Source organism: Panthera leo, chromosome C1, assembly GCF_018350215.1.
Source record: "Panthera leo isolate Ple1 chromosome C1, P.leo_Ple1_pat1.1, whole genome shotgun sequence".
Taxonomy (NCBI): domain Eukaryota; kingdom Metazoa; phylum Chordata; class Mammalia; order Carnivora; family Felidae; genus Panthera; species Panthera leo.
In genome coordinates, this window is record NC_056686.1 from 127,995,988 (window position 1) to 128,015,835 (window position 19,848).

Genomic DNA, 19,848 nt, shown 5'->3' on the forward strand with positions numbered 1-19,848 from the left:
CCAAGTCTTCCCTGTGCCTTTATATGAAGTGCAGCGGGTAACTGAATCACCATCCATCTGTCAAGCCCAGAGCAACTGTTAAAAAAATACCCAGCCCATTTTTTCTCCTGATTTGGAAGTTGGTTGCACAACAGCTGTTTGCAGAGTTACAGGTGAAACTTATGTAAATACTGCCATATTCCTTTAAAAATGGAATAAATCACCTTCTACATGCAGTGTATGAATTAGCATATTTATTCTTTCAAAGCTTCCAAATATACATTCCCCTTGTATGTGTACATAAAATAGGGGCTGGAGGAGTATAAAGCTTCTAGCATATTGCATAGTTATAGGCAATATTCTGTAGAATGAAGTGTTTATGAATTTTTTTCTAAATATATAAAAGAAACGTCAAGAAACTCATATGATTTGAATTGAGGACTTCATTCGGCATAAGACACAGAATTTAAATGTGGGAGATATTTCTGAAGGAATCTAATCTGAACGCTTTTTAGTGGCAGTGAGAAAAATGACTTGGAAATACGAGAAAGCATCTCATCATTAGCTTACACCTCTAATGAGGCAATGATGGAGAAAGAAGGAGAGAAAAATAATTTATAAGAAGATTTCTATTTCTTACCCTGACAGTTTTTAAAACATGGTAAGAATTTAGCTCTAACCACCATGAAATGCTTTTGTATTCTAAATATATTTACATACAGGTGGTTCGTAGATATTCTATATTTTGTCGATTCCCCACACACATTAGAAGTTGAGTATTCTGTGTAGATTATAAGCCCTCTTAGGGCAGAAATTCTGTCTTATATTACTGTAATGTCTCACAGTTCAACTGATCATATTCTCTCAATAGCATTCTATAGAATTCTAATTTGGTAAGTATGGCACCACAGAAAGTCTAGGCAATTGTAGTTTGCTTTTTGTTTTACTTAATGGAGGAAAAAATTTTAAAAATGAAACTTTGCAGGTCAGAAAACATATGAAAAGAACTGTATTTTTAAAACTTTTTTATGTTTATTTTTGAGAGGGAGAGAGAGTGTGAGTAGGGGAGGGACAGAGAGAGAGGGAGACACAGAATCTGAAACAGGCTCCAGGCTCTGAACTGTCAGCACAGAGCTCAATGCAGGGCTCAAACCCATCAACCATGAGATCATGACCTGAGCTGAAGTTGGATGCTTAACCAACTGAGCTACCCAGGCACCCTGCAAAGAACTGTATTAATGATAAAATCCTAATTCATTACTCATGGGAACATCTTTGTTTATAAAAGTTAATGTAAATGGTTTTGAGCCTAACTTCTGGGAGAATAATTTCTTTCGTAGCTGGTAAATGCTTATGATTCCCAGGATTTCTAGAAATGCAGCATCTGCCTGACATGATTTTGTGACATGACTTTTGAGCTTTTTCTTAAGAATTATATTTATAATTTATATTTGTTCAAGATTCAGAATATTTACATTATAATTTTTTACAGCAGCTTGAGATACAATTTACTCTCCAATGTATGTGTATAGGTTGGTAGTTTTTAGTATATTCACAGAGTTGTGCAACCATCATGATAATCTAATTCCAGAAGATTTTCATCACCCCCAAAAGAAACACTATCCTATTAGCAGTCATTCCCCATTGAATTATTTTTAATGGAAGAAAGTCAAGTGAGATAAATGGAACTACTCTAAGGTGTTACAAAATCAGGGAGAGAATCTCTGACGTGTAACAAGGTTGGATGCAGTGATGGCTCCTTCATATTCGCTGTCATGACCTAGAGTGATTGCTGTCAGTGTCTTGCGGAGTGTGATGATTTATATGCATTTATAATGGTTTTCTTCAATACAGGTTTTAATATCTCTGTAGGAGGAAGGACTCACAGAGGCATTCTAAATGGAAAGAGTGGCTGAGAACTTTGGAAGCTGTTTGCATAGCATGTCCTCCCTTTCTGTTGAGAGTGTATGTTTTTTTCGGTCTAGTTTAGGGAAGGAAGTAGCTGGAGATTAAAAGACTTGTCTGGCAGCTTTGTTAACAAATGAGCTACTCTTTGTAGCTGTTTATTTTGGGTGGTTTCACTGTGACTGATTGGAAATCATTGGAGAACTAAAGATATTCCAAGATCACTTGTATTTATACAAATGGGCTCTATGGTATCCTAGAGAGACAATTTTATGCTTTTCCTTCTTGGATTTAGGATTTCCACTGGTTACTTCTCCACTCTAGTGTAGGAGCATATGCTCACTCTACTTACCTGGAACCCCCTGATTTCTTGATTTTGCCAAGTGGTCAACACGAACCTCCTGTGCTCCCACTTCTACCACACATTCCCACGGGCCCACACCTGAGGTAAACTGACCCCCAATCCTAGCATTCCCTTCGGGAATTTGCCACAGTCATCGGCAGCCAGAGTTTAAGATCTCACTGCTTTCTCCTCTGTGGCCCTCATGTGTATTAGCCATTTTTAAATATAATTGATGCATTGTTTGTAATTTTACTTTGTTCTCTTTTTTTCCATAAATGTGTACTTTTGTCAGTTTTAGTCAGTTAGGGGGGAAAAAGTCCCTTAAGTCAAGAGCCCTAACCGTGTGCATTTCTTTGGTTAGCTGTGAACACAGAGAGCTCCAGGGCTTAACAGAGGCCCTGGAATAAAGTAAATGGGCATTTTTTAACTGCACATTTTCTGATCTTGTATTAGAACCTAAATAAAGTGCTTCAAGGTTACCTAGGGACTAAGTATACATTATGAGCTCACTAAGAATTTCTTATTTATTTAAAAATGCTTTTTCTCTGAGAAGGCAACAATAATTGGGGAGTATGTTTCCAACATGCAAAATGAGTTGTATCTTTCCATAAGCAAGTTTATAATTGGGCTCCTGCAGCCACACAGCTTCGCATATGGTACTTATGAGTCAATTAAAGCACCCTAACAAGCAATTATGGGTTTATTGTTTAATTCAATTTCCACAATTCATGCTGTTCCACTCAAAAGTTGCATATATGTCAGCATGTAATCATAAGCACACACTTTATTCAAACTCTAGTTTTGAAGAATGAGACCTTCAAATACTGTGCTCCCACATGCTGTGCTCTGCACAGGGAGAGAGAAAATACAAGGGAAAAATGAATGCATTTGGGGCATGGCAAGAACTGGCTTTTACTTCCAAATTGACTCATTTGGATATAGGCAAGTGAACATAAATTCTCCACTAACTTTTGATTGTCACAGAAATGCCATTGCTAGGATAGCCACTGAGTGAATTTAGAGTATGTGGAATGGTTGGTTGGTTCAACTCAGGTGATTTAAATCCAAAGGGGAAGGGCCTGGGTTTGATCCTTGTGTGGAAGAATTGGCTTGGTCATGTCAGGGTAACCCCGATATCTGTGCCTAGGAAATGCCAATGTTAACTGGCCACCTTTCCTGTTCTTCCTCATACTACCAGGGCTCCTGGCCCTCCCCCACACCAGGGCTGGCCATGTTGGGAGAGGATCAGAGCAGTCTGTGTCCACTGCAGCCAGAGTAACAGCATAGACAAGATGGGAAGACTATTTCGTACAGCATACAAGTGACAGTATTGATGTGCTTCCTAACCCTGGCCAGCTCTTGGCTCTTGAGCATGGAATGGGATGTGGGAGTGGCTCAGGGCTGCCCTCATGCTGGACACTTCAGAGCATGTCCTCTTAGTAGAGACAACAAGACATGCTTGCTGTGAAAGAGAGCATACAGTGGGTCTTCTTTTTTGAGATATGGAAGTTTCTATTACCTCTAGCTATTCTCACTCCCTTCTCAATTTGAGTATTTCTCTGAAGAGATTTTCCTTCACTCATTCATGAAGCCAACAATTGAAGCATAAAAATTGGATGGGGGGAAGTGGCTTTGCATTTTGCCTGGCTCAGACTGACCCAGGTGCTGGTATTCGGCAGAATACTGTGCTTGTATTTAATATAGATGTACATTCTTTTTTTTTTTTTTTTTTTTTTTTTTTTTTACATAGTCTCCACACCCAATATGGGGCCCGAAGTTGTTCATGACCCTGAGATCAAGAGGCACATGATCTACCAACTGAGTCAGTCAGGCACCGCTAGATTCTTAATTATGCTTGATCTTGAATAAGAAAGAAGTCCACTTGCCTGTTTTCTCTAAGGATACCCCAAGCAGTGTATGGGAAGAGTAATTCTAAAGGTAGCCTGACTCTCAAAGTAAATAAATATTAAAAAGGTCGGGGTTGGGGGGAGGCACCTGGGTGGCTCAGTAGGTTAAGTATCTGATTCTTGATTTTGGCTCAGGTCATGACTTTATGGTTCATGAGGCTGAGCCCTGCATCAGGCTCTGCCCTGACAGTGTGGAGCCTGCTTGGGAACTCTGTCTCCTTTGTTGTCTGCCCATCTCATGCAGATGAACTCTCTCTCTCTCTCTCTCTCTCTCTCTGTGTGTGTGTGTGTGTGTGTGTCTGTCTCTCAAAATAAATAAGTAAACATTTAAAAAAATAATAAATGTTGCCTGGATGACTAAGGAAAGCCATGCCAGATAATTGCAAAAGAAAAAAAAAAGAATTAAAACAAAATAGTTGTGAGAACATGGAATGGGAAAATCGTGGTAAGTCTGTCAAATCTGTGTTCCTTATTAGTGGGAACACATGAGGTAGGCCTGGTTCTTATTCTAACGAATGAGGCAATACCTCAGAGCTAGGAAGAAACACCTCTCCTCTATGTTGGAGGCTGAATAATAGTCCCCCAAAGTGGCAAGGTCTAATCTCTGGAAGCTGTGAAGGTCTTATGAGGCAAAAGGGATTTTGCAGATGTGATCAAGTTAAGAATCCTCAGGTGGGGATTATCCCAGGTTAATCCAGGAGGGTTAATCCCCAGGAGGATCCAATGTAATCATGGCTGCCTTTATAAGGTAGCGGGAGGACTCAACAACGTGATGAGGAGACAGAGGGATGGGGTTGAGGAGATGTGCTGCTGATACTCTGTGGGCCTGGCAGTGAAGGATATAGGTGGCCTCTAGACGTCTCAAAGGGTGAGATACTTGATTCTCTCTCGCCTCCAGAAAGAACCAGTCCCCATGGCTTCTTGATTTTAGCTTCCAGAAAATGATGCCGAACTTCTGACTCCCAGAATTTGTAAGGAAACAAATTTTGTTCTTTTTGTGGCTAAATTTGTGGTAATCTGTTACAGTGGCAACAGGAAAACAATCCCCTGGAAATAAATTAGCATTTAAAAAAATGGGGCATTTCTGAAACTAAAGGAAAGTGTTGGGCTTCCCAACAGAGTGCTTCTGTGCCCCTGCCTCTTACTCCACAGTGGCTTCAAAGAATCCATCTCTGTCTTTAGTGGCACCTAAATGTGTGTCAGTCACTTGTTGGGAGACCTGTGCATACACAAGCCAGACCCAGGCTCACGAGTCCTGGGCCTCCCCACCTAGTGGTGAAGCGTGTATATGGCAGGCTTCGTATTTTTTAGGTGCTTCTTAATTTATACACTTAATCTAATTAGATTTCTCTCTGCAGCCTGTCTGTCATTAAGGCTTTAGGAAAAAGGACAGGGTAAAGGCCACCTCAGATGGAATATGGATGCAAATGCAGGAGAAATGTCTGTCAGACAAGAAGAATAAAAGTTTTCCTCTTGCTGACAGAGTGGGTCCTGGGGAAGAAACACTAAGAAACTGGGGAAAGGGGAAGTGGAGCTGAATGAATGTCCGTGCTGGTTTCTCTGACTCGGGGCTGATGTTGTCAGGGTAGAGGGCTTGGCTAATGAAAGGGAAGGAAGCTGAAGAGTTTGTGCTCCATGTTCTGTTTGGAACTCTGGGAAGAGGTGACCTACAGGGGCCCCACTCCATAAGGAGGGCCTTAGTGGCTCCCCAGATGTTCTCAGAGTTTCTTCTGCTGTGGAGTCTCCAGAAGTTCCTGCCTGCCCCAGGGAGGGTGAGGTGGCTGCTGGTGCTGTCTGGCAGGCATTACAGAAGAATCTGCTCTGGGTCCCCCAGGGCACCGATCACATGGCCCCAGCAGGTACCAGGACAGGCTAGGCCTCCTCAGCTAGAGGAATATTGTCCCTGAACAGGCTGAGAGGGAATCACCATGAGGTTTTGGGCTTGAGAAGAGACTCCAGCAGTGAATGACACCAATGTCAGCAGTCATCAAGTGGGCAAGGGCCACTGCAGGTGTTCGCAGAGTCCCAGAGAGCTTCTGAAGGATCTTCTTGGCAATCCAAGACCCTTGCTGGGTGCCATACCCCTATGTCAAAAGGGGAAGTGGCTGAAAGAGGGAGACTGAAAAGAATCTACCTGAAAAGAATTAATATAAATAGGAAGGACACTAATTAAAAGAGCCCAAACTCAGATAGCTTTAATTGGGAGTTTGTACTTTTCCTGATTACCTACCAAGAAGGGAGCTTTTAAGGACAATTACATCAGTCTGTATCAAAATAATTGGAAGGGAATGCAGTTTTGCCCTTAGACTCAGCAAGAGGTGGTCTCCTCTAACTCCTGTATGTTTGAGGGCTCTTCTCTGTCCTTCTTCCAGCTTCCTTCCCACTCATGCATAAGGAGCACCCCCCAAGCCAGCTTCCCTACCCACCCCCTATCTAAACTCTGTCTAGTCCTTAGAACCCTAGAATTTCCTGCCCATATGGCCCTAAGCAAGCTTCAAGGACAAAAGAGGCCTCTTGTGAGTCTGACCTGAGGAAAGCTGTGTCTAGCTATGTGTGTACTCTAGACCTGAGGGTGGGTCACAGGCAGCTGACTTGTGAATGGAGTTTTGTAGGACTGACAACAGTCCCATTCCCAAGTGCAAGAAGGTTGCTCCTGGGGTAGAATTCAACTGGGAATGAGAAGGGAAGAAAGGGGGCTAGGGTGTGGGACTGGGTGCAGGCACATTCCAGACTGAAACTTGAAGTCCTCTCAGAATTTTTATTGTAACCTAGCTAAGTCCTTATGAAAGCAAATACGTTAAGGTAGCAGAATAGAATGAATCGATGACACATTTGTTAATGTTAATTTTTAATTCCTTAGACTTGTGGTTTATGACATCTTCTTACATTTTCACACCAGACCCCATACATGCTATGGGCAGCCTGGCATAATGTCATTAGGTTGGTAACTTCCCAGATACAGACCTTGTAATTCTATGCATGATGGGTCTTCTCAAAGATAGGGACGTAGAGTCCTGGGAGTGTGCTTAGCAAGGAAAGGAAGCCAGCCCACCATAGTGCTGGCTCTCGGCACAGGCCTGTGGTATGTCAAGCCCCTGGCCTGGCCCAAGTTGTTTTTACTGGATATATCTTACTCCGCTTACCTGTGTCAGTCCTTCCAGAAAGCTGCTCTGCCCAGTGCCAGAGGCCCCAGGGCTATGCTTTTGCAGGGCCCTGAGGGTAGTGACCTTTTATTTCTACATTTCTTCCATCTGTGTACCCCCAGCCACAGTGCAGGGCCTGACATAGAGAACATGCTGGTTGTGCTGATCAGCTGTTGTCCATCCTTTTTACTCCATGACCTGCATATAAATAGAGCTTTGCACTCGAAGCTGCTCAGGGTTGCAGGACAGCAAATCATAGAGCCCCTCTGGTTTTCTAGCATGTCATTCCCATTTCCTGGAAATCATGGCCTCTTGAAAGAAACTCTTCTTAAGCTTTCTTGTCAACTGTTACAATTGGACTCTAGTCCAGAGCAGTGTGGATCAAGTAATGTGGTTGTCCTTGGTGAAGGTGAGGAGTGTAAATTGACAGGAAGTAGCAATCTCCATCACATAGTCTTCCCAGGCAGGACATCATCCTTTCTTACAAGGACAGCAACCCCTGCCCTCCTCATAACATAATTGAGAAGAACACCATTTTATCACAGCATGTCTGAATATCTGAATCTAGAGGTGACAGGGGGCAGAAAGCCTAACTGTTTAGTAATAGTTAATAATCTGTTTAGTAATAGTTAATAATAGTAATAGTAATAGTCAAATCTGATGATTTGAGTCCTCATGGAAGCCTGAGAAGGCTGCCTAAACCTCCCACATTGAACAGCAGGTAGTTCTTTAAAAATTAACTCAGACACACTGAGAATTCATAGAGGACCTTGCTTTGTTTCTTCTGAATAATCAGATAAATTTACATTTTGAGTCAGGGCATTCCTTTTCATGCTGCTAAAATCAAAAAGAGTGAGGTAACAGGGGAAAGCTATTAGTAACTCTGGTCTTTTTGTGATTTTTATTTATTTTTTTCTTCCAAGTCTCAGCTTGTCTCGTAATTATGAGAAAGGTGAAGAAACTGAACTCCGTTCTATGTGTGTTAGCTACTGTGAATGGAAAAATACAACCTTGGGTTTTACAAAGGTTTCTGGTGAGTTCCAGGTCACCCCTGCCCTACCCATTTACCAGGTGACTGTTGTATGAGAGCGCTTGTCTGAGTGGCTCAGCTCAAACACCTGCTTCTCCATTATTCCTTAAGAATAGTCAGCTGTCCCAGACAGCTAGTCTGACAACTTTCTGTCCAAAGCTTAAGGTAGCTACATTTCCAACAGTGCCCAGTAACGAGATTGTTCTGCAGCTATTGGAGCTAATTTTACCCAAGAGTACAATTTTCCTCCAGCAAAGACAACAATATTCCAAGTTTAATAAAGGATTATCATTGAACATTGAATTGCCATCCCTTAAACAATTCAGTTCAGGTAGAAATGCATGACAGGAAGAGTCTGTAGTAAATGTCTCTCCCTTTCCTCATAGACTTTGCCTACTAGCGTAGTACAGTACTTTACTTAAAAACACCAAAAGGGAAATATTTGCTCTAGATTGTGGCCTGCAAGTGATTTGCTATGATCCAAAGGACCCAGGACTCAGAGTTAAACTAAATAGCAGATGTCTGACAGATAAATTCTCCCTAATGGCTTGTTTTCAGCCTGCCTATTGTGCATCCTTTCTATTTAGGACTAAAGTACCTACTTTTCCTTTCTATATCAAGTTTCCTCACTGGTTATCTCCATTAGGGAGACTACAACATTGTACTGTGGACTCTTGTCACTGCCACTATTGTAGCCTCCCAGAGGCCAGATTATTTTTATGTACATGTATATGTATGTTAGTAAACACAATGCTTTCATAATTGTTTATAGTTACTTATTGTGACTGGATGGATGGTTGGATGAGTGAATGGACCAAGTTCAGTAAGATAAACAGGGAACAAAATGTCGGTAATAAAGATCCAGGTGTATAAGCAAAGTCTGATGTTAAGACCACTGTATAAGTAGAGAAAATGACTTTAAGATGTAGTCCTGATTTTAGGGGATGAACACTTTTTTTCTGGCCTTATCTCCTCTCTTGATCAGAAATGAAGCGTTAATGGTTCTAATGGTCAGAAAAGTTTGATAAATGCCCCTAAATTTTAGATGTTAAAAATTCAGCTTTAGCATACAGTGGCATGACACGTGTCTATGCTGGATAGGACCACCTCGGTGAGTGAGGTAAAAAGTTGCTAATGTGGGCAGCACTCTTCTGTGCAAATGTTCACTGTCCTCTCATGAAATTCTTAAGAGTTAAGGATTTTGATCTTAGTGCTTCTGGAAGGAATTCCCAACGGGCCTTGGATTTGTTTCTTTCTTTGCAGTTCTGCTCTCCTCTGGTAGGTTAGACTCCTTTTTGTAAACCGTAAACTGAATACACAGAGCATCACTTGGAAGTATAACAGACAATATCCTTGGGAGAGCCATGCAATCTTGGGAAGAGGCTACTGACCTCAAGAGTATAATTCAGGGGCGCCTGGGTGGCTCAGTCGGTTGAGAGTCCAACTTCGGCTCAGGTCATGATCTCACGGTCCGTGAGTTCGAGCCCCGCATCGGGCTCTGTGCTGACAGCTCAGAGCCTGGAGCCTGCTTGCGATTCTGTGTCTCCCTCTCTCTCTGACCCTCCCCCATTCATGCTCTGTCTCTCTCTGTCTCAAAAATAAAAAAATAAACGTTAAAAAAAAAAGAGTATAATTCAAAGGAGATTCCAGTTACACTTCTTAGGAGTCAAGACTAATTGGTGGGATTTGGAGAATTTTTCCTGAACCAAGACAAGTGATGGTAGATTCTTCTTTCCTGATGCTTGTTAGGTTTTTATTTCCAGTAGACTTCATTATAAAATTAGGTCAGTCTCCAGTCGAATGTGCCAAGTGCTCTAGTACTGTGCTAAGTACCTCATCTGCATCAATTTATTTTATGGTGTAGGCGTTCTCCTTCTCATTGTATGGGTGAGTTAACTGAGTCTTCAGAGAGTTGACATAACTTGCCCAAGGTAACAAACAACAGCAACACAAGAGTCACTCTTAGTTCTGTTGACACCAGGGTGTATAATTTTATCAGTACACTTTGCTACGTCAGTAGTATTTCTTTTTTTTTTAATTTATTTTTGTAACGTTTTTTATTTTATTTTTGAGAGAGGCAGAGACCAAGTACGAGCTGGGGAGGGGCACAGAGAGAGGGAGACACAGAATCTGAAGCAGGCTCCAGGCTCTGAGCTGTCCGCACAGAGCCCAATACAGGGCTCGAACCCACAAACCGTGAGATCATGACCTAGGCTGAAGTCAGCCGCTTAACCGACTGAGCCACCCAGGCACCCCCTCAGTAGTATTTCTTAAAAGAATTTCTCTGACGTGATTAATCTATATACCTTTAATGACTAAGAACTATAGTGTAGATTTAAAGTAATTAATACATTTAAAAAATAGCTTTTCCTTAGGAGTTGGCCTAATGGAAGGAGGCTCTAAATTGGATTGTTCCAGTAGCTACTAGTGACCCTCATTTACTCTAAATATCTTCTCTTTTTGTTTCCTGGTTTTCCAGTCCTTCAGACTTGGTGCTTGATATTTCTTCAGTAATTTCCTACCCTCTAGTAAAGTATATAGTTCAGTATCCAGCCATCCAATAAATGTTTATTGAATGATTAATCTTCTACTAGAACATTCCCAAGAAGGAAATACTGATTTAGGGTTTTGTGTCTAGTGATTTTTTTTTTTAGAATCATGAGCTTGGAGAAATCTGAAAACAATAATGCCTGACTGTATGCTGATGATTGTATGATCTGTAGTGTGTCAGTTGCCACTCATCTTTGGATCAAGAGACCATCAGTAATAACACACAGCAGGGATCTTGAGATTAATGTGGGTGTCGTCCAACTTCATGCTACAACTGTGGATGCTTTCTTTGGCCCGTAGAACTCCCTAAAGTCTCCATTAGATGACTCGAATATGCCTATTTGTATAGGAGCAATGGAACGGATTTGTTCTACATAACCTAATTAAAATGTAGTGAATATGTTTATGGCATATTTGACATACTGTTTGACTAATGGGGATTTGAAGTTTAGTGCCAGAATCCTGTGAGATTCAATCATGGTTTTCTCTTTCATCCCTCAGATTTTTAGAATGACCAAGGAAGAAATGAGGCAATGGAGAATGATAGTGTGTGCATGTATACCTGTGAGAACTATCAGCCTGCTTGACATAAAATAAATTAAAAATTGCTCTAATTTTTTTAAAAAAACTTAAAATTAAAAAAATAAATACAAAGGGGTTATAATTGATAGCATTTATTGAACCCTTAGTGTACAAGGGATACTGTTTTAAGATTTCTCACAACTCTGTTATAGGTATCTTATCATTTTAAAGATAGAGAGTCTAAGCACAAAGACTAAATAACTCAGTTCAAGATGTTTGGAATTGGAATTTGCATTCATACCATTTGACAAGAATGTCTATGAATTATATCCTATGCCATAGTTATTATTAATTTTTAATGCTTTTTCATTAATGTAAAATAGGTCAATATAGACATTCATAAGTCTAGTATTTGCTAATGTAATTTGCAGAATTTCAAAATTGAATGTTTATCATAGTTGTCAAGTTATAAACTTACGTGAAGAATTATCTTTAAAAAACTTTATCGAAAAAAATACCTCATTTGTATATACATAGGAGTTCAGGTTTCAAATATCAATGCTTTTACAAAGTATTTAAATTTCCCCTTGATGTTGATCAGTACATTGTTATCTTAAGGGAAACATATACCTTGGCAAGATAAAAGTCACCTAAATTGACTGCAGATTAGTTATCTAAACATGCAATTCCAGTAACATTTGCCTGCACCCTCCCTAAGATAAAGTATGTTGGTGTATTCATCATTAATGACTATAATAGTCCCAACAGGCCAAACACAGGGATGTTGGCTTTTTGTGCAGTGGATTTTGTTCCTAGGATGCAAATAAAAATCAAAACAAATTATTCAAAATCCTTGAATAACCCCACCTGCCACAGAGCAGATGCACAAATGGGGAAGTGTGTGTGCACCCGTTATCATCTTAGCTAATTTCTTGGTCCTAAAGCATACACTGGGTTTGGCTTTCAGTTAAAACACACACACACACACACACACACACACACACACACACACATTGAATTGTTGTCTGTGCTCAGAATAATGAAAGGAATTCAGAATACAAGAAGAATGGGCAATTAAATGGAGCCCCTATGTACACTTAGCCTGCCTTACAGAAGTTTCTATATAAAGTATTCTTAACAATATTGATCCTAAGCTGTGGTAGGTTTTTTGCTTGTAACTTGGTGGATTTTAGAGTCGTAATAAAGATGACCCTAAACTATGATTTCTTTAGGATGATGAATTCAGCAAATATCCAATAACATGCACCATATTTACAGGCACGATGCCAAATGTAGGTTGTCAGTGGAAAGGCTGCATCAGAACCACCTGGGACACTTAAAGGCAAAAATATTCCTAGAATTTTTTTTTTTCCCCAGAGATGTTGATGCAGTAGGTTTGAAGGCATGCCATAGAATCTGTGTCTTCTCATAAACCTCCATGACTAGGAATTCATTTAGAAGAGTAGTTTTCACCTAGGGCAACATTTGGCAATGTCTGTAACTTGGAGTTTTCACAACCAGGAGGATGTGTGTGCTGCTGGCATCTAGTAGGTAGAGGCCAGGGATGCTGCTAAATATCTTACAGTGCACAAGAAACACAGGTCTGCACAACAAAGTATCCATCCCATAATGTCAATAGTTCCAGGGTTGCAAAACACGGGTCTAGAGAATATAGACACAACCCTAGAGGGTCCATAATTAGGGTGAATAAAAGATGCACAAAAATATCCTTTATACTTAAATAAATGTCACTAGCTCAAAGAATCAAATACAGAATTGAGGTAAAGTATTTATGAAATTTTGCTTAAGATTATTGGTTATTTTATGGTATGACTAGAAGCATTCTCATTGAAAAATGCTGTGAATGAGACATAACTGCCATTGATAGGGTATCTGTAATGCGAATTATCTGGATAGATTATGCCTATACTTGAGAAAAAAGTATTGAAAATTTTTCATTGATCCTAAAATGTTAATAAGGAAAGGTTTACTAAGAAACAACATTTTTTTTTTTTACTATTTTTTAACGTTCGTTTATTTTTGAGAGAACGAGTGTGACCAGGGGAGGTGCAAAGAGAGGGACAGAGGATCTGAAGCAGGCCCCGTACTGAAAACAGAGAGCCCAATATGGAACTCAAACTCCTGACCTGAGCCGAAGTTAGACACTTAATTGACTGAGCCACCCACATGCCGCAACACATTTAAAAAAAATTTAATGTTTTTATTTATTTTGAGGACAGAGAGAGACAAAGCATGAGCAGGGGAGGGGCAGAGAGAGAGAGAGAGAGAGAGAGACAGAATCCAAAGCAGGCTCCAGGCTCTGAGCTGTATGTCAGCCCAGAGCCCAATGTGGGGCTAGGATTCACAGACTGTGAGATCATGACCTGAGCCGAAGTTGGATCTTAACCGACTGAGCCACCCAGGTGCCCCATTTTTTTTTTTTTTAAATACTGGTTGTGAAGTGAAAATAGGACCACTCTTACAAGTGCCATTTAAACAAGTAAAGTAAATTAAATCTAGGAAGAATTCACATGATTTTAATGGTTTTGTCCTTTTTTTGTCCTCTATTACTCTTACATATTCTTTTAGTTTTAGATCATCCCTCGAGACCAGATACAATCTCATGTACAATAAATTACAGAAAGTTATTTTGGTTGCTGTCAATGTAACCAAATTGGATTAATGAAACCAATTAAATCCTCAAATACCTCCACTGGCAAGGGTAAACCTTTAATTTCCAGAGAGAAATAGGGTTAGCTATGTTAAACACACATAGTCACAGTGATAACCAAATTTGCAAACACTGGGGGGATTCTGCTATTTTGTCGAAGAACCAGCAGCAGACTGATTGAATCAAAATAATACAAACAAATCCATGTGTTGTCGTTTTGTTTTGTTTTCTTGTAAAGCGGTCTCCTGCATCTCTGATGATAACCAGTCGGCAGAAATGATGGAATGCCTCAAGCAGACAAATGGCATGCCTCCCTTTGTGCAAGAATGCACGGTCCCGTGTCGAGATGACTGCACCTTCACGGTTTGGTCCAAGTTTACACCCTGTTCCACAGATTGTGAAACAATCCGAAGTCGACGGCGACAGCTCACAGGTAGAGTATGGGACAGCTCATAGTTAGGGCATACCTTTCATTTCTTAGCTTCAGACAATGGATGTGTTTCTGAACCTGCCACAGAAGGTGGAAGCTCCAGAAGGACTAGAAATGGTATCAGGTCTCTCCCTTTCCCAGCCAATTACTGACTTGATGTATCTTCTGTGTCTATGCCTGCCACATAATATCTACTCATTTTTTGTGAAATGATATGGACCATTCTATAGCTATTAAGTTCCTCTCTATAGGACTTTATAATGTTTACAGTCTTAAATGGCAATATAGCCACGAGCTAGCTTGGAATAGTTAATGACAAAGATTCTGGTATTTTGTCATATCAGAATCTCAGCAAAGTTGATAGCAGTGACTGATGTGTAAAACCCATCAAAGGCAGATCTAACCTGTATCATTCTCTTTTTGCCATTACCTTACAAGCAATTTGACATTTTAAAATGTTAGTAGTGCAAGATAAGTCAAATTACATATATAGGTTCTGCTTTTGTGGTATATTATTTTGGTTCTGTTTGCATCCGTGCAATTTAATGGAAATTAAAGTAATTAATAGTTTAATCAAAGTGCTGGAGCTATTTTTGCCTGTAATATACAAATAATTGATGCAGTATAGCATATTGTACTACTACTCTAGATAAATACCCCAGAATTTCTTGTAGTTGTATTTGCATATCCAGAAAAACTTAATTTAGGTAATGAAGACCCAGAGGAAAAATGCCAAAATAATCACTGGGATAATAAAATTGGTGTTGACATTGAAGAATTAAGCACCGAAGACCATTTGTTCTTATAAGCAATTTAAGGGCTAATTCTCTTGGTTTCAAATTCCCTTTGTTTGAATGCATTGCTTACAAGATTGTTTTAAATTTAACTCACTCTAATGGATTTACTTAATCGATGAGAGCCTTTAACAGGGTTTTTGCACACAACCCGGGAGCCCATTCATAAGTGTAGGTGAAATGTATAATCAAATAGAAACAGTCAAGTATGCTGCACTTTGTGCTTTTTTCCTCAAAATTCTGTGCATATATAACTTTATGCGGCATTGCTTGTGTTTCTAAAATGAAAAAATTCTTACAGGGAATATAATGCAGTGGAATGTGTGTGACAGGAATAATTTCAAGTTCAGGTGTAACAGTTTTGAAGGAAAGGATGTTTTTAATTAGTGGCCAGTTTTTGTCTTTTTCTTTTTTCCTGAGGGTTTACTGATGGTATTTTATACCTGAAAATTGAAAAAGGGAATATCAAAAATCCCAAGATATTTATTAAACTCGTGAATTTTGTTACAAATTGTCAAAGCTGACAAATGTAAAATAAACTTTTTTTGTAAATATTGGAAAAGCCATTGTATGCTTTTCTGCAAACTCTGTCCTAAGAATTAATCCTACCAAAAAACTTAAATTTTTTTCTGAGTTATTATTAATTATGCTTTTTGCTTGCTAATTGACATTTGTGTGTCTTCATGTCTTGGAAATAACTGGTCAATTCTATGAAACACCTACGTTGTAGGGGAAAAAAAAATCAACAATCATGTATTAGGTGTGTGGGAGGCAGTAGTGAATTGAAATTTGTCACTTCTTAAGACTTATTTTCATTGTTGTGGTATTTGCTTGCATTTTGGTTTCTCATGTAATTTGGTGGTAAACTTAAGTAATCTCTAACATCAGTGGTAGTAAAAGGCATGGGCTTAGACTATAGAACAATGGGACTCTCTCTAACACAAACACATGGGAAGCACACAGTAATACTAGCCACTGCATGGAATAATGGGCCATCTAGGGTGGTGTTCTTTTCCATTTTTTTTTTCCATTTTTAACAATAGGCCTTAATTCAATATCTGAATGTCCTGGGTGTTGTACCTAAACGGGATCATCCTGGGTTTTAGATTGAATGGTATTTATAGTAGTTGTTTATACAGTGCTGAAAATAATCCATTGAGTAGATTTGTTCAGGTTATTAATATATAAAATAACTTGATAAATAACATTTAATATATTCTTATAGTTTTATGTCTTGGGGGAACAGGCACAAATTTCCCTCTGACTTAAGTGAGGAAAAATATCTTTATAGTTGTATTAGCGGTAGACTTTTTTGTTATCTTGGGTTTTTTTTTTTTTTTTTTGGTGTTTTTTTATTTGTTTTTAAGTACTAACTAGTTCTGAATCCACAAGTTAATGCTAATTGTTGACTATACTGTAATCAAAGTAAAGGACCAGTGATAATTTGTTTCTTATTTTGAGAACCATTTCTGTATGAGTTTACTCCAATCTTTCTTGAAACAGTGGTGCCACATAATTAAGGATATCCCAAATACAGACATGGCATATATTAGTACAGAATGCTTGTTCTGCCAGCAATTTTTGGTTGCCTTGTAGATTAGTATCTTTCTTCCTATTCTGTCTTGCTCTTACTTTCTCCTTTTGTCTTCACTTTCTCCCCCACTCTACCACTTCTTAAATCTTACTTTCTTAATCAACAGTTTACTTACGTGTGCTAGGCCTTAGGAATACTACTGGGGAATAGATAGGCATCCTACTTTAAGAGCTTCCACTGTAAGGGAAGATAGAGAATTTAATACAGTTACAACCCAGTGTACCACTTGTGACAATAGCTGTGATATTAGTGCTACATTAGTTTCTTAATGCTTTTGTAACAAATTACCACAAATTTAGTGGCTTAAAAAGAACACAGATTTATTCTGAGTTGTATAGCTCTAAAATAAACGTGTGTGTCACCAGACTGAAAACAAAATGTTGGTGGATCTTCATGCCTTTCTGGATGCTCTGGGGAAATTCCTTTCCTTTTTCTAGCTTCTAGAGGCTGTCCACATTCCTTGGCTCATGACTTTTCTATCTTGAAATTCAGTAACATTGTGTCTCTCTGACCATTCTGCCTCTGGTTTAGGAAAGATTCTCTGCCCTGCGATTAGGTTGGACCCACACAAATAATCCAGAATAATCTCATCCCAAGGTCAATAATCTTAGTCACATCTACACAGTGCATTTTGCCATCTAAGGTAGCACAATTATAAGAAATAGGATGTGAGCATTCTTGGAAAGGCATAGCTTGTGGTAGGCAGAATAAAAGTACAGAAGAATACCTTTTCCAGGGGTAACTAATACTTTACCCCTGCCACGGAGGAAGTACAAGCAGGCATTAATTAGACTATGGAGAGAGGTTGGAACTGAGGAAAATTTCTGGTGTAAGAAATGCAAAGGCCAGAAACCAAGGAGTCATTTCCAGGAACTGAAAGATGCTTGTTTTGTCTAGCTTGTAACATGCCCCAGGCAGAGTGGCATCACACAGGCAGGAGGCAGGTGCTAATGGTATCAGACACTTAAGGGCCTTGATGACCATGGCAAGGAGCCTAGAACCATGGTAAGTCACTGAAGACTTTTAAGTAGATGAATGACATGATCAGACTTACATCTTTGTGAGGTGGTTCTAACTGCAGAGTGGGGAGAAGATGAAAAGGAAAATAAGGTATAAAATATTAGAAGAAGCTGTTGTGATTTAAGCTGGATATTTGGAGATGGGCTAAATATTGGTGGTATTGGTCAGAATGGAAACAATGGACTGATTGAAGAGATACTTAGTCATTTGATATGATCTTTTTCATTAATCAGATACAGGTAGTCGGGTAGAGCAACAGAATTCAAGTCTGACATTTTACATTTTGACTTGGTCATGTTGGTATACTTGGTAAATGAAGATGGAGAAAGGAAGGCCCTGGTGTGAAGAGCTTGAGGATGGGTTTTGCCAGGTTGAGTTTGGCCTTTAAAGTTCCAGTCTGTGGCTCAGAAGCTTGAGCAAGAAATCTAGAATGGAGATAATAATAAGGAATTTAAGAGCTGTAGATGATTTAAACTCTTTCTGTGGGTGGGGAGCCTGGGTGGCTCAGTTGGTCTGTGGTGACAACTCAGAGCCTGGAGCCTAGGATACTCTCTCCCCTCCCTCTCCCCTCCCTCTCCCCTCCCTCTCCCCTCCCTCTCCCCTCCCTCTCCCCTCCCTCTCCCCTCCCTCTCCCCTCCCTCTCCCCTCCCTCTCCCCTCCCTCTCAAAAATGAATAAACATAAAAAAAAAAAGTTAAACTCTTTCTGTGGGTGAAGCTAATGGATCAGAAAAGAGAACCTAGTGATTGGTTTCTTTATATCTCAACCAGTAAATTCTCATGGCCATGATAGAAGCTGTGTTTCCCAAACTTTTTCTCCCTAAATGCCCCTAATGGTAGAGGAAATGAATATATCCTCCCAGAGAGGTAGTGGCATGCCTGAAATTCCTGCAAGATCATTTCAGGTCCTGCAGGAATCCTTATTTATTGTGGTCATAAGCAGCATGTCAGACCTATAGAGCCAATCATCCAGCAGCAACTGTAAAAATATATATAAACTATTTGACAATGAGAAAATATCCCATGCATCAGCTTGTATTAAGCATTTCTAAAATAGCTATAAAGACTGGGAATAAGACCAGTAAGTAAATCAGCCTACTTCATTTTTCTATAGCCTGCCAAGACTCTAGCTGATGACTTATTAATGAGGTAACAAAATATAATTATGAGATTTACTTGAGAATTTTTAGGAATCGAGTGGAAGTACATTGGCCAGAAAGTTGAAATCAAGTTACAGGCTGACTTGAAACTCCATTAAACATGATTATCAAGTACTCAGAGCAGTGGGAATTGATTCTGCATTCTCATTACTTATAGACAGAATCACAGCTAAAAGGTCCATCAAAGTCAATTGGTAAGGCAAAGTCATATTCTAGAATGCTTGAGTTAAAAGTCTCTCAAAGTGGAAGCCATGCCTTTTTCTCAGATTAAATTACCCAATGTTATTGGAACATTCATTTCATTGTGTCAGCATTTGTGAGCTACTTGATGGCAAGGACCAAAATAAGTTCTACTTTGTCTGCCACACCTGGAGTGACACCTGACCTCGCTCCAGGGCCATTGTATGGGAGGGTGTCCTTTCATCCTTTGAATAAATAAACCATTTTCAGAAATGTACTTCAAAGAGAGGGTGTTTATGTTGGTTTCCCTGGAAACCATTGATTCCAAGGAAGACTGAGAGGCGATAATTTGCTTTTATCAACAAGTCACAGGGAAAATTATACTAAATGAATTAACAAATTTTCTGGCTGTTAAGTCACTGTAGCAAGCATCTTTTTTTAGTTTGTTTTTTTTTGGCACTCTCCAACATAAGACGATTTTTAATTTTATTTTTTCCAAAATAATTTGAATTTCACAGGTGCTTTGGGAATTGCTTTCATTGTCCTAAGATTTACTTTCATGGCAATAAAGAATCAGGGCAGGGGGAGGCTATAGTGTAAGATTAAATTTTCTAAGAGCTAG

General features: G+C 39.5%; 1 protein-coding gene across 1 annotated transcript in view; it reads left to right on the forward strand.

Annotated features, from left to right (window-relative positions):
* The window catches only part of THSD7B (thrombospondin type 1 domain containing 7B), a 746,473-nt gene that overhangs the window by 486,532 nt on the left and 240,093 nt on the right, over window positions 1–19,848 (forward strand). The window contains exon 12 of the mRNA XM_042948618.1: window positions 14,289–14,483. Coding sequence (XP_042804552.1) covers window positions 14,289–14,483 — 195 coding nt within the window. The remainder of the gene's footprint in view (window positions 1–14,288; window positions 14,484–19,848) is intronic.